At 40.6% G+C, this 14,994-nt stretch overlaps 1 protein-coding gene and 1 non-coding gene across 2 annotated transcripts in view; one reads left to right on the forward strand and one right to left on the reverse strand.

Annotated features, from left to right (window-relative positions):
• The first annotated feature begins 684 nt into the window (after positions 1-684).
• The window catches only part of ZNF804B (zinc finger protein 804B), a 151,049-nt gene continuing 136,739 nt past the window's right edge, over positions 685-14,994 (forward strand). The window contains exons 1-2 of the mRNA XM_031554035.1: positions 685-756; positions 4,913-5,029. Coding sequence (XP_031409895.1) covers positions 685-756; positions 4,913-5,029 — 189 coding nt within the window. The remainder of the gene's footprint in view (positions 757-4,912; positions 5,030-14,994) is intronic.
• On the reverse strand, positions 3,004-3,077 carry TRNAN-GUU. Its single transcript has one exon. It is a non-coding gene; the product is annotated as a tRNA-Asn (tRNA).

Below are 14,994 nucleotides of genomic sequence, written 5' to 3' on the forward strand. Positions count from 1 at the left end.
TAATGGATTGAAGGCATAAAAAATCACTATACTGAAAAGCCAACGTATAGTCAAATGTAATACTGAAAGCATAAGACGACAAATCCTAATCATACAATAGTGTGGATCAATCTAGTGATAAAAGATACCATAAGATCTGTAATATACATGTATGGAACTGACAATATAAATTCACCGTGCTATCAAATGAGAAAAATTAATGCGAAAGACAAGGTGACTCAGATAGTAAGTTAAGAATTCCTCAAGACAATAAATAATAAGCGTTACCACTTCTTGCCTGCTTGTTTCTCTCCAGAGAAAATTCTGGATGCTAGCTGCCTCTGTGGTTTATAGCTCATATGCATCTTTCACCTCTCTCCAGTGAGAAGCATGCTGTGCTACTGTGACTGGTACCAAGGTTTTCAACTACTGTATTTCTTAAACAAGCAGATTTATTATTAACTTCAAGCTAACAACAAAACAAATTGTTATGTTGTCAGATACATCCATCACATATGTGGTATGCCTAGAACTATAGCTGGTTCTTTAAAAAAAAAAAAGTAGCAAAATATCTTACATATAGCATTACTATAGAATGATATAGAATGACATGGAGGAACGTGCAATAGAAAAAAAAAATATTTTTTTCCTATATTTTTATTCTGAAAAAAAGATCTGACCCTATTCTAAATAGATTCCCGTAACATGATGGAAAGTGCGGCAGTAACAGCAGAGCAGCAAGGTCCTAGGCTACAGCAAGAGAAGATTTGCTCAAAGGTAACAGCTATAGGCACAGGAGTAAAAGATAGCTACTGCTTACCTTCAGAACACCTCAAGTACACACAGATCGCCAGCAAAAAAAACCCTTGCCTCCACTGCCAACACTTAAATGAGGTTTGAGAAGGGGTGGATCCTGGTTCCACCCCTTCCAGTCACTCAAATGCATTGCATACACCTGAGCTTCCCTGCGTTGGTCCTGCCTTCCCCCCCAGGTGCTCAATCACTGATTCAAGCCATGACTAAGCATTTGTGCTACAATTCCTAATAAGTTTTCTGAGCAGATTTCCCATTTGCTCTTCTCCATAAGACACTGTAACTTTTTTATGTACATCGTTGCAGTCATCAAATTCTTAGAAAATATTTAAAAAGATTTCTTTCAGAAAAGGTATTATTACTGCTGCAACTGAAGCATGGTAGAGTGCCATAGTTCCTCAATCATAACACTATTTACAGTAGCCACCACTCAGTACTGTCCTGAGCAAACCAATTTAGTCAGAATATCAAGAATAGCTACACTTCTAGGGACAGGTAAGGTATAGCTCATCAGTGTGAATATGCCTACTGAAATCTAATAAAAGCTGCAGAGCAGGCTAGGTCTTTAGTTACGTGCATTTCCAAGAACAAAGCTGCCACACAGGGCAGTTGGAGGAATTCAGTAAAAAAGTCTGTCCACTCTTTCCTCTAAGAAATTCTTTCTTTGAATTAGAACTGCCACCAACAATCAGGGGATTACCATAGTCCTGGGCAGCGTGGCTGTGTGCCATGACAAGCTCCTTTGCACAAAGTGAAAAGCAAAACTCCAGTTGGAAATATCTTAAGGCTATAATGCTTTAATGGATACCCATTACAAAAACCAAACCACCACTTCCTATTCACTGGCAATTTGATAAGTAGTCTAATTGCAGCACTCAAAATGGTCCTAATCTCAAAGCCCTATCTTTCAGGAATGTCAGGGGTGGGACAAAGTAAGGCAGTTTGAACAATCATTTCCAATGTTTCTGAAAACAAGAGACATTCTCTGATACTATAGCTTTAAAAAAATAATAATAATCTGAACTTTGTGCAATTCCTTCCTCACTAGCTGTGTTCTTAAATAAGGTTTTATTAAGTGTATTAGAGAAATCAATAAAGAAGTCAGATTACAAGTTAATAGACTTCACTAAATTTTACATTAGCACCTACAGTCAGAACAGTAACTGCTTTGAAAACAAAAGGATGCAGTGCCCAGTTTGTTCCAGAGGAGAGTAATAGTTTTAAATCCACCCTGAGAATCACTTTCTGAATCCTACTCAGTGCAGTAGACCAGCTGAAGTTGGCATACAGATGACTCTACTTTCAAAGTATTCAATCAGGAAAAAGAAACAAGAATAAAAAAAGCATTCACTTAAAACACTGAATCTCTCATACAAGGCTTCCTTAAAGAAAAGCAAAACACTACCAAAATGACATTACCTGGTCTTCACCAGGATTTAATGATGTACATACATTTTTTAAATTCCGTAATACAGACTTTCAAAGCTGTATAAACACTGCAAAAAAAGTATTGTCCAGGTTTCAGCTGGTACACCATTAATATCACAATGATATCTTGGTTGATGCTGAGCAATTGAAGCACCACTAGACTTCATAACACAGCAGTGGGGGAGGCAAGGCAGAGCCAAGACAGGTGGCCTGAATTAGACCCAGTGTTATTCCATACCACCTGACATGACACAGAAAGGCATAAAGGTGTGGGGGCCATAAATCTGCCCTTGAACATATCCAGGGGTGGGGTGTCCACAACCTCTCTGGGCAACTAATTCTAGTGCCTCACCTTTCTCTCAGTGAAAAATGTCCCGCTAACATTTAATTTAAATCTCCCTTCTAAAATTGTTGCCCCTCACCCTATCACTATTTACCTGTGTAAAAAGTTAATTTCCCTCCTGCTTATAAGCTCCCTTTAAGTATTAGAAGGCCATAATGTGGTCTCCCTAGAGCTTTCTCTTCTCCAGATCCAGCAAGCCCCGCTCCCTCAACCTGTCATTATAGGAGAGGTGTGGTTCAGCAGAGGAATCATCATCTTGGCCCTCCTCTGTACCCTCTCCAAAACAAAATTTCCACATCTTTCTTGTGCTGGAGACCCCAGGCCTGGATGCAGAACTCCAGGTAGGGCTTCACTATAGCAGAGTAGAGAGGGATAACAACACCCACCTCCCTCATGCTGAGGGCCACTTCTCGTTTTGATACAGCCCAGAAAGAGTGGCTCGTCCCTGGGTGGGCTCGAACCACCAACCTTTCGGTTAACAGCCGAACGCGCTAACCGATTGCGCCACAGAGACTCCCACAAATATGTAAGTTTGTGATCCTGCAACATATAAAATGAGCATCCTTCATAAAATTCTTATTTATGGAAGCAATAAATATTAGCAGAAGTAGAGGTGGCTTTGCCTGACATTCAGTCCCAAGTAATAATGAATCCTAATTACAGTAAGATTTCTAATTGCTACTAATACTGTGCAGGTGGCTATGGATATCAAACACTGATTGCCAGCCTGAACATATTTAAGATGTTTTTTAATCAAAACCTTCTTCATCTTTCTCCTTGGTTCCTAGATGAAAGGTAAGTCCTGTTAAAAGAATTATTTTAATTTTGGGCACATGTGGCATATAAATAATAAAAGATTTTTGCTCAAATTGGAAAACTGCATTGATTCTTGATCATGTTATCAGTTCTAAATGTTTGTCCTACTTTGAAAACTTTGGAAATAGTAAATTCAATATCTGTGGCTATATTGCCCCCATGCCAGTGGCCATTTCTTGTAGAAAATCAAACACATATGTACATGTGCACACACATACACACACAGAATGGGAGACAGACTCTTTGCCTTGCCAAGTCTTCTTTGCATCATTCTGACACAACAAAGTAGACTGACACAGTAGACTGATAGACTGGAAAGAGCAGTCCTTGAGAGCAGCCCTGCATAGAAGGACCTGGGAGTCCTCGTGGATGAAAAGCTTAACATTAGCCAGCAGTGTACTCTTGGAGCTCAGAAGGCAAATGGTATCCAGGGCTCCATCAAAAGAGGGTGGCCAGCAGGGACAGGGAGGTGACTGTCCCCCTCTGCTCTGCTCTTAGAGGCTCCATCTGAAGTACTGTGTCCAGCTCTGGAGCCCCCAGTACAAGAAAGACAGAGAGCTGTTGGAGAGGGTCCAGAGGAGAGCCACGAAGATAAATGAGGGGCTAGAGCACCTCCCCTACGAAGACAGGGTGGGGGAGCTGGGCTTGTTCAGCCTGGAGAAAAGAAGGCTGCAGGGTGACCTCATTGCTGCCTTTCAGTACCTAAAGGGAGCCTATAAACAGGAGGGAAGTCAACTCTTTGAGAGGGTAGATAACAGCAGGACAAGTGGAAATGGTTTTAAGTTGAGGGAGGGGAGATTTAGGTTGGATGTCAGGGTGAAGTTCTTTACAGAGAGAGTGGTGAGGTGCTGGAACAGGCTGCCCAGAGAGGTTGTGGATGCCCCGTCCCTAGAGGTGTTCAAGGCCAGATTGGATGGGGCCCTGGGCAGCCTGGTCTAGTATTAAATGGGGAGGTTGGTGGCCCTACATGTGGCAAGGGGGTTGGAGATTAATGATCCTTGAGGTCCCTTCCAACCCTGACCATTCTGTGATTCTGTGACACCAAACTAAACTGCATCAGTAAAAAAAAAAAAAAACAGGCAAATTTTCTGGGGAATAGTGATTAGCAGAGGGGTTTGGCTGAGGAAAAGGATACTGTTGGGTTCCTGGTAACTGTTCTCTTACTAAGCATCCAAGAGAGCATTTCCCAAGTGTAGGGAATGGCAGGCTGTTCCCAAAACCCCACTCCACACACCTGCTGCTAAAGCAATCATGTTTTCCAGCTGCTCTTGTGGCTGGCAACTTTAGCACACATTAGATAGGTTTTAAGGCCCTGTGAAGAGCCTTAAAAGGAAGACCTATCGGCATAATTTCCTCTGCCTGTTCAAAAGAGTAGCTGAGATTTCTTGAAAGTGCAGAGAAATCAGGCCTAATACATAACACGAACTCTGGTAGAAACCCTAGCCTCAGTATACAAAAACTGAGATAGCCTCACAGTGCTGGGGATTATTCCATTGGCATATCATTTGGATAAACACTACTTTTGTCTTCCAGCCAGTATGGATAGCTGTATGCATCAGTGGCGATGGAACCTTTGAGAACCAGCTCATCAGAGGACAGCTGCTGGTGCCAGCATTTGAAACGCTAGCAAATGCTAAGCACAATTCGATGGTGGGATCTCTCAAAATCAGGCAAACAAAGGAAGCGTACAATCTTCTCAGCTATCCTCACTTTAGAGCTGTTACTGTGGAAAGTATGAATACAAAGGGTACCAAAATGTTCAGAGCATGGACATTCTAGTTTACCTATTTCTCATAAGCCAAAAGATATTCATTCTCCTTAAAATGAAATCTACAATTTTTCTTTCAAGTTTGAACCTATTTAATCATGTCTGTGGTAACTTTTACTACTCCCATGTGCAACACTAGATTTGGTGTAACACAGACAGAATGTGGCAGACAGAAACTCTACCAATCAGGTAGAAAGAAAAGCATTACAGATATGGTCAGTTGTAAAGAATGTTGCAAGAGAACATCAAATAAGTATCAAGCAAATTCTGTCCTATTGGCTTTAAATTATTATCTATCATTTTTGACAAATGATGTTCCTACAAGTAGTAACAGGTTTTGGGTTTTTGTTTTTTTTTTGTTTTGTTTTTTGTGGTGTTACGCAAGTACACATGGAAAATATGGCACCCACTGTCATTCACTGATGCTTGCAGATCACTTCTGGTGACCAAACAGTGGATGTGAACATGTTGAGGAGGTGGGTAGTGCACATCAGCAGCAGCACCATGAAACACAAGCCATGCTCCTGGCAGCCATGGCATAGCTGCAACACTACAGCAGTAGTCAGCCCCTAAATGGCGTGTAGGAGCCAGGCTCCACCCCTTCTGGTCATACAACTGAATCACCGTCACCTGTGCTCCCATGGCTGACCCAGTCCGTGCCTCAGGTGATCAATCAGTGGTTCAGTGCCGTGACTCAACAGTTCCCATACAATTAGGAAAGGAGCGATCCTTCTGGATTTCCTGGAACACAGATAATCCATCAACTCTGGCCACCACATCATAACACTGACTAAGCTGAAGGCTCAAACTCCCAGGGTCAGGCCAGAGAAGACAACGTTTCTCTTGTAACACAATAACATCAAGTTCCTTTACGAGTTTGAAGACTGTGGAGTACACTGCCAATCTTGGCTGAACTGTGCTACCACACCCACCAGACAGTCCAGATTTGACACCTTCTGACTTCCATCTGTTTGGGCTGATGAAAGATGGACCGTGTGGGCAACATTTTACAAGCAACAGCACCATCATAGCAACTGTGATACAGAGAGTCAACTCTGCTGGTACAGATTTTTACAAGCACAGCATGTGGGTTTTTGTTCATTGCTAAGAATGCATAGCTAACGGTGGTGATTATTACTGAAAAACAGTTTTTTTTGTAGCTGAGAATTTGCTCTATCAAATAGTGTTATTTGTATCTGTTGTAGCTTCCATGGAAGATCTGGGTTTTCAGTGGGGCTTCTTGTGCTTGCAGGTGTGACCCGTCTCCCTATCAGCCTGAGTTATTGCATTTTTCTGTTGCATAATGATGGAGAAGGACCTAGTGAGCTTTTTCTGCTTTGTAACACAATGAGTCACACTGAGAAGAGTCAGTTATTTATCTGAATAACTGGAATAAAGAGAAAATAGTAATCTCATCAACTAAGTATATTATTACTATCCCAACAAAAACACTGTGAATAAAGCTATTTCCTAGGGAGAGTTTGCTTCTTTCACTTCCTCTGTTATGAGATGCAAAAGCCCATTGCGAGCAGCCACAGCTCCATCTACCTCTAAGTGGGAGCTACATGTACTGCATGGTGGGTCATCTTTACAGAGAGGTAAGGTATAAACAGATGCTCTGATTGTGTCTATACAGATAATCCCAACAAACAACTCTCCAGTTAAATTTTGGTTTTCAAGCATCCTAAATTTGCATCACTGTGCTTATAGCACATTAAGCTCATCTATGTAGCAGGCAGTGTTTTAGGGATAACAACAGTTTTCTATTGATTATATACACAATGCTTATTAACCAAAGCTGTCATCCCTGGGATGGAAAATAATAATAATAAAATTTCCATAACTGCAATATTCTCTGTATTTCCTAATCAATTCAAGCAATTACTTTTGCACATTTTTGAGTCACAGGTGCAGTACTGTTCCCTTTTCTCTCTCACTATTTATGTTTGATTATTTTTATACTGCTTTCCCAAAACTTATTGACAACATGTTGACAGTGGAGAATACTCAACACCTCACACAGACACCGCTAGTGCATGTTTGAGAACACACTTCTTGTTTTCCAGGTTGCCTTCAGTGAATTTACAGTCCAATATACCGAGCACAAACAACAATCTGCTGCTTAGCAGTAGGAAACCTCAAATATCCATCCTTCTGAGTAATGTCTAAAAGCAGTAACTTCTGCACTTTCTGTTTCTGTTTGCTACAGGCTGAAGGGGAGAGCAGGCTGGCAATGGCTGTGCAGGGACAGAAAGAATCAGCCAAACTGCAAAATGAACTCTGAAAGCAAAGTTCATAATGTGGCTAATTTACAAGGATGGGTTGGAGGGAAGAGACTGGGATTTTTTTGTTTGTTTATGTTTCTTGCCTTTGTGTGTGTGTTTTTATTTGCTTTTGTTTAGATAAATCTGACTTGGGAACTGACCTGTATGCCAGTGTATTAGAGGGGGCTTTACTTTTGAGGGCTCAAGTGCTCCCACCTCTCAAAAGCACAGGCCCCAGTGCAGCATTACAAAGACTCAGGCTCGAGGAGCAATCCCACTTTTCCAAGAGACCCAGAGCTCCACGCTGAGGCTTGCAGCAGCACAGGATTCTGCTGACTTCAGGGCTCAAGGTACATTAACGCAAGTCTGGGAGACTGAAAGCAGGTCTGGTTGTTCACAAAGGCAAAACCACTCTGTGAATTCTTGAAAGCTTTCTCTTCTTGATCTTGGTACTTAAGTTACTACCAGAATAGTTAGTGTTAAAACTAACCCTTACTTTACATAACTATTCCCAGCTCTTTTCTGCTGAAGTCAACCTATTTCATCCACTGAAACTACCCTATCTCCTTTCTGATAGCAGATTAGCCATGTTCACACAAATTAGCGGTAATTAGCCTGCAGACACTTCTAGAAATGTAATGAGACTTAATTTCTCTTTTGTTGACTGAAGAAAATTGGATCTAAGAAGGTATATTTTAAAGGTAAGTTTTAAAGAGCACCAAGCTGAGGTAGGAGGCATCAGTGTATAATTTTTCTTATGGTTATTTTGTTCTAGTTCCCCCAAATGTGAACAGACAGATTTCAGACGAACTTCAGATAATTGTTCCTCTTTAAGGAAACTTCTGAAGTTCAGAGCTGAAACACTGGTAGAATTTAGTGCAAATCCCGAGTTCTTTACAGTGAATAATTTGCCCATAAAGAGTAAGGAGGGACAGAAATATAGAGAGAAGCAGAGATGTTTATATCTTAATGCGGGGACAAATGCTAAAAATGTTATGATCTTATGTTCTTTTCTTACAGGAAATGAGACAGCAATAGTAAAAATAAAATATAAAAGATGGTTGAGGGACTTGGTAACCAAGAATGCTTAACAGAACTGCAAAAGCCTGACACAAGTATCTGCAGGAAAGGATGTTTCCAAATGCAAAGTAGCTGCTGGTTAGAGGCTTAGAGAACACTGGAGCTCAAACTGGGGATTTTTTATTTGATTTCCAAAGTGTAGGAAATTAGTGTTCATTAAGGCAGTAATACCTAAAATCACCTTAATTTTGAGCTGGCTGAAGTTCTGTTAGTTTGAATCAGCCATTAAAAAAAAGTCCTTGTGTAAATCAAACACAAGGCTTCAGTTTCTTGGTCAACTCAGTCATGGGGTTTTGCAACATGTAGGAAGAACTCAGTTGCGAACAGTGCCTAGCAGCAGTTGTTGGAACATCTCATCTGTCTTGTTTTACAAGCACAAAAGAAAATGAAGAGATGAATGAGAAGTCAGCTATGAAATTACAAAAACTTTTAAATGGGAAACATCTTTTTTTTTCTCACTGTACTTTTCCAGTTTTTTCCCACTGCTGAACTCAAGTTCATATCTCAAGACCTGTGAGCTGAGTGATGGGTGCTCTGAAGCCCATCAGACCAGGGCCAGAAGCAAATCTCTGTTCAGACTTTTCAAACTGATTTTTTTTCTGAACACAAAATATTAAAGAAAGGCACATGCTGTGCAGAGTAGTCTAAACAGAATGTTACAGGGCAAAAAAAAAGAATTTCTATCATATTTGATATTCTGACATTTCAATGTTTGTTTTTGTCCCAGATCTGAATGTAAAAGTTTAAATTTAGAGATTTGTGGGAGAAACAAATTCTTCATGTCCCCTCAAAGAGCCATTTCCAAAATGAATCAGAATATTTTCTTTCAAAACTGTCAGAACATTCTGAAGTGATATATATATACACACACTTCGAATTTATGACATAAAGGAGAAATATAAAAGAGATTTAAACATTATCAAAACAAAATACTTGAAGGCTTTTCACTGAGAATTGTTAAAATAAAAAAACTTCGTATTTCAAAGGAACTGCTCATTTGGATGCAAACTTTTTCCATTGAAAAAAAAAACTTATCTAGTTCTACCTACAAGTCAGCAAGAAAGATCTTATTTCCATATCTACAATTAGAGCTGAATTTTCATTCTCTGGGCAACCTTGGTTTTGTAATATATTCTGTGCATAGAGCCCTTCTTACCTGGGGATTCTGAAACATTTTGCATAGATGATAGACAGGAGTATGTCGCATCTGCACCAACATGAAAAAGAGCACCCTGTTTCACAGCAGGAGTCTCAACCCACAGTGAGTTGCATGATATACATGATGGTTCCTCTCCAGGCTTTGAATGAATGAGCTGAATGGGTCCCTTGTTAGGAAATCCAGCATAGCACATGCTGTGATTCTAACCATGCGTAAAGAGTGGATCCTGTACATATGTAGATGGATAACTCAATCTTTGTTATCTTGACTGCAATTTAAACTGAGATAGGTCTGAAGAAAGTTGCCTGGATAGTAAAACTGGATATTTTCCTTCCAGTTCACTTTCCTGTTTACTTGTATAATGTCTATATAGGTTGCACCAAAAGTACTGCCTGGGGTAAAGCTCCTATTTATTTCCATGGAAATTACAACAGATCAAATGAGCTAACAGATCAAATAACAGAATTCAATAGAGCAAAATCTTAGCTGCAAAACACAATCTTTCAACGCAATCATTACCATTCGCTATGCATTTTTACCAGCAATGAACAAGAGCCTGCATGCTCTATTCATAAAAATCTGCAGCACTGGAGGTGGTCCATTGTCGCTGTCACCGTGCTCACAGCCACTGTTTGCTCTCCACAAACATCCACTAAACATCAATGAACATCAACGTGTGCAGGGAGGAATTCAGTTCCATACTTTTGCTTCATACACACTTCCTTGTTAGATGCCATTTTATCAGATTGCCACTCTTCTGCCTTCTGTTACATGGCAACAGAACAGTGTTCAACAGAACAGAAAAGTTCAGCCTCTACTGCCATACCACCAACATTTGCCTCTGACGACATTGGCCAATGTAATAAAATAGGAGGCATTATTTTCAGAGCAGACCCTGTTACTTACACAAGACAGTGCTAGAACTACAGCTTTAAAGAAACCTTATCCTAATTTTAATGATAACAGAATGAAAAAAAAAATGTGGAGACATCATGTTTCAGAAATATTGTGAGATGGGTAGAAAAAAACTCAAAAGATCCACTTGGGGATTTTTCTTGTCTGCCTGTCCAGAGATCAGCATGGCATTAACATATTTCTGAAGGAATATTTCCTCCATCCCTCCAAAGAAGCTCCAAAGTCCTGCCTTGACTGTCCTATGTATTTTTTTTCCCCCTCACACATTAATTCTTGAACAAACTTTTGACATTAAAATAACACTCAGGATAAATGCTCTTTCTTCCTCCTTTCTGGAACTTAGAGCCCCATCACAAGGACATGCCCATTGTGGTGACAAGTCGTTCTTCTCTATTATACAGTCCTTAAAAAATGTTAATTATGGTTCAATATCTGTCTACTAACTCTCCCCACAGTACTTTTCCTTAGGTCAGAAATATCCTTGCACTTGCCTTTGGAGATCTGTAGCATAAGATTTTGAAGGGCATCTCCTTATGAGACCATCAGACTTCATCCATTTTTCTTCATAACTGACAACAAAGCAGTCCACCTATGATTTTATAGTAGGCAAATGTTTGATCGATATTCAATAAAGGTGATATTAGAGAGGTACATATGAAAATTGCGCCATTGGAAATGAGTATTCCCTTCTTAAGCAGATGAAGGCAGATTTAGAAAAAATACAGATTGCTCCTGTTGCTAGAAAACCGTATCATGACTAATCCAAACTTAATCCAGAAAACAGAATCCATCACTTCTATCTTTTCTACTGCTCTTCTACTGTCACATTCAGGTCATTTTTCAAAATGACAAAGCTTGTCAACAAGGCTGATTCAATGCAATTGGAGATGTTTGGATCTACAGTCCAGGCTTCTTATCTAGAAAAAAATCCTTTGCCTGTCCTAGTTGTCAAGCTTGGTCTAGTCTATTGTAGAGAAGGTGTTTCATTTCCTCTATGGCCACAACAGTGTGCCTGTACTTCTGCACAGCCATCTGAGTCCTTGTCTTGTTGGGCAGAAACCTTGGCCCTGCTGAAGCGGGTGGCACTGACTGAAGATTTTGGTATCATCAGTGCTTCACTCCAGGTTTCTGTCACTTCCACTGCAGCCTGACACCTTCTTGTCACAGCTGCAGCAAACAGCAGCTATGTATTTGCATAGCTGAGCATTATACTGTCTCTCAGGAAGAAACTATATCCAATGTTAGCAGATGCTTTTTGGTGCCAAAAATAAAAGTTTTTTCTGTATGGATTAGTTAGTGATAAATGATCTTCAGTTAGTGTATTTAATTGTCTGGAGCCTGAGAACCATTCTCTCTCTCACACACACACAAAAAAACCTGCTTGAAACCAAATCAGCCTGAAAAGATCTTTTCCTTTAAATTACAGTGGCACTCAGTCTTTCTCGGATATTGTAGCTCAAGTGAATTACTGGAAAGAATGGATATTGAGAACAAAAGAAAAATGATTGGTGAGAATAGAGGCTGATAGGATAGAAATAAAAACCTTCCAGTGGGGAGGCCTGAGCATAACTGCATGTCTTTGCATATTTCCCCAAGGAAGGAGGTAACAAATGGTTTTGGCAGGAGGGAGACATTTTAAGGCAGCAAAATAAAAGGGTCATGTATCAAACCAAATTGCGTTGGCTTTGAGATGTATTAAATCTTTACATGATCTTGTTTTTCTTTGCAAAGCATCTTTTCTCCTGAAAGAAGCTGAAGATTCTATACTGAGTTTCTTTGATAGTAATTATATACTGCACACTTTTGCATTTCTGCCTGTATGTATTCTGAATAAGACAACATCACCACAACAAATAAAAAAATAAAAAAGGAAGCTTCAGTTTAAAGAAGCATTAGGGTTGCAAAGACTGTAAAATCAAGGAATTCAAAATTATGAGATGCTGAAATTCTGGTTGCAGTACTTAATTGAAATGCTCCAAATAAAGCATAGGAAATTACTTTTAATTGCATACTCACACATACCCTCAGCCCTACAATTTCTTTGCCTCATACCGTGAATGAAATGTTTTCCACCAATGGATAGCTTTAGCATCTGGCTAAAGTATCACAGAAGAGGAATTGCTCTGGGGCGGTATCAGGCCCACTGTATGTCTTGCTCCAATTTATAGGAGAGAGAGGAGTTTCTTTTTAATATATGTATACCTGGTGTGAGATTAAGAAACAACGGTTCAAATGCTGGTCCAACCCGTTATTATAAATCCTAATCAGGGAGACAGAGAAGGGAAGGACGGCGACTATTATGAATTAGGGTGACGGGGAAGGGAAGGAGGGGAATAGAAAAGATAGGAAATAAGCAAGAATTGCGTAAAGCGGGGATAGTCACTACCAGGATCCAGCAGCGGTCCCGCTGCACACTGTTTCAAAGGTCTGAGGCAAAAGCACAGGATGAGAGCAGCAGCAGCAGCATGGCCGGCCTTGGGAAGCAAGCAGGTAGCAGGAGGAAGTCACAGAGCCAGTCTGGGAGGAAGCAGCAAGACTCAGGTAGCAGGCCCAGGAGAGTTCGTCAGCATGAGGGAATTCCATAGTGAGGAATCTGATGGCAGACACCTTGGTTCTTCTTCAGCATGCAGGTTGAGCGCAGAGCAACTCCAGGAGGGAGAGAGACAGGTCGTGAGGCTTCTCATATCAGAAACCTCTTCTTCTTCATGAGGAATCTGTTGCCAGAAAACCCAAGCCTCATGGTTGTAGGTCCCCTTTTTATCCTTCTGCCATTGTGGCATTCCTGGGTGCTTGGGTAAGAGTCATGTGCAGCACCTCCTGAGATGGCCATCTTCCTCAAGATAAGCCCACACAAAAGACTGCTTCCCGGCCATTAATCTGTGGCTTATCCCTCTCTCGTTGCCCCTGGCCTTGTCCATCTGTGTCCCTCAGACAAAGGATTTCACAACCCTTGCCCAGGACTTGCTTGGACTTGTTCATCTGTGTCCCTAGCAAGCTTTGAGACAATGATGTAAAAGAATAATCTCTTACACTGCGTGAGTCAAATCTAAAATGCAAAATTCATAAAGGGAGACAAAAAGAACAATTGTATTGAGAATAAAGGAAAGAAGTGAAAAAAGAACAGAGAAAAATGGCAGAAAGGGGAGGAAACAAAGTTTGTGGTAGGGAGAGAGAACCGCTTGTTCATTTGTGGGAATTGAGTGGGATTCACATGGCTGTAAATTTGCAGTCAACTGCTGAATGACTGAAGACAATCTTGGAATTGGCAAAAAGAAGAAATAGAGTTTCTCAAAAAACTTATGCTTTTACATCTGCAATTTTCACTTATTCTTGTTTTAGTAAAGCAACATCAGTGGGCTACTCAGCATCAAACCTAAGGCATTTCTATCACACTTCAATCCTCCAGTTCAGACAAACAACCTAGCAATCATGCAGATCCCTATCTTCCCCCATTAAAATCTGCTGTGTATATGAAGGCAGCAACTACTTAAATAAATCTGTGACACTTTTTCATCATTTAAAATCCAGTATCCTACAGTCACACCGGGAAATGTAGATCTCCCCTTGCCATTTAAGCATTTAAGCTCATTTCAGAAAAGCCCTGGAGGATGGGGAGAAGGAAGAAAAAAAAAAGACAAAATAAAAAAAAAAATGCCAAAAAACATCTTTTCTGGAACAGATGACTTGGTTGCATCCTGTGACAGATGGTTCAGGACCCCTATATTCCTGCCTCACTGAAATAAAGGAACAAGATACTCAGCCATAGTCTGAAATGTCACCCAGACCTTGATACGTTTTATCAATGTACAGTCTGCTTTATATATTGAAAGCATTTTCTTCTACCAGAGTTCATTATTCTCAATGAATATATGTCTCCAACAGCCAGTGATAGGAAAACCACAGGGAATTAAATACTTCTAAGCATGTATTGAGCAAATGTGTCCAATCTCCTCATCAGACTTCCACAGTGGAAGAAAACAACGGCTACCATATGGACAAATAAGGACCAATCTTCAAGTTACCCTCTGTTCAATGGAAAATTATTTGCAGTAGGAAAGGCCCCCTCAGGATATCAGAAGGCTCAGTTGGCACTGTGTACGCATGTCCAATGCAGCCATACACAAAGGAATTGTTCTGACAACCAGCATGACACGCCTAGCAAACAAAACAATTAAGCTCTGTGGTTGGGATCTCTCACTGAGGAATAACTGCAATCCTGTTGTCAGCTCAGCTGCAAGCTTTTGGCCCCTCCAGCCCATTGCCCCCCACTTCCCTTTTCATCCTCTTGGTCCCCCCTGGGGCACAGCAGTCTCTTCATGGGAAGCTGTTGCAGGGACTTTCCAGGAGACTGAAATGGTTTCCATTTATATAGAAGATGTTCTGGGGAGAGCAGATTAGAGTTGGAAGGCTATGTGACCAAAGGCATGTA

Source organism: Meleagris gallopavo, chromosome 6, assembly GCF_000146605.3.
Source record: "Meleagris gallopavo isolate NT-WF06-2002-E0010 breed Aviagen turkey brand Nicholas breeding stock chromosome 6, Turkey_5.1, whole genome shotgun sequence".
Lineage (NCBI taxonomy): Eukaryota > Metazoa > Chordata > Aves > Galliformes > Phasianidae > Meleagris > Meleagris gallopavo.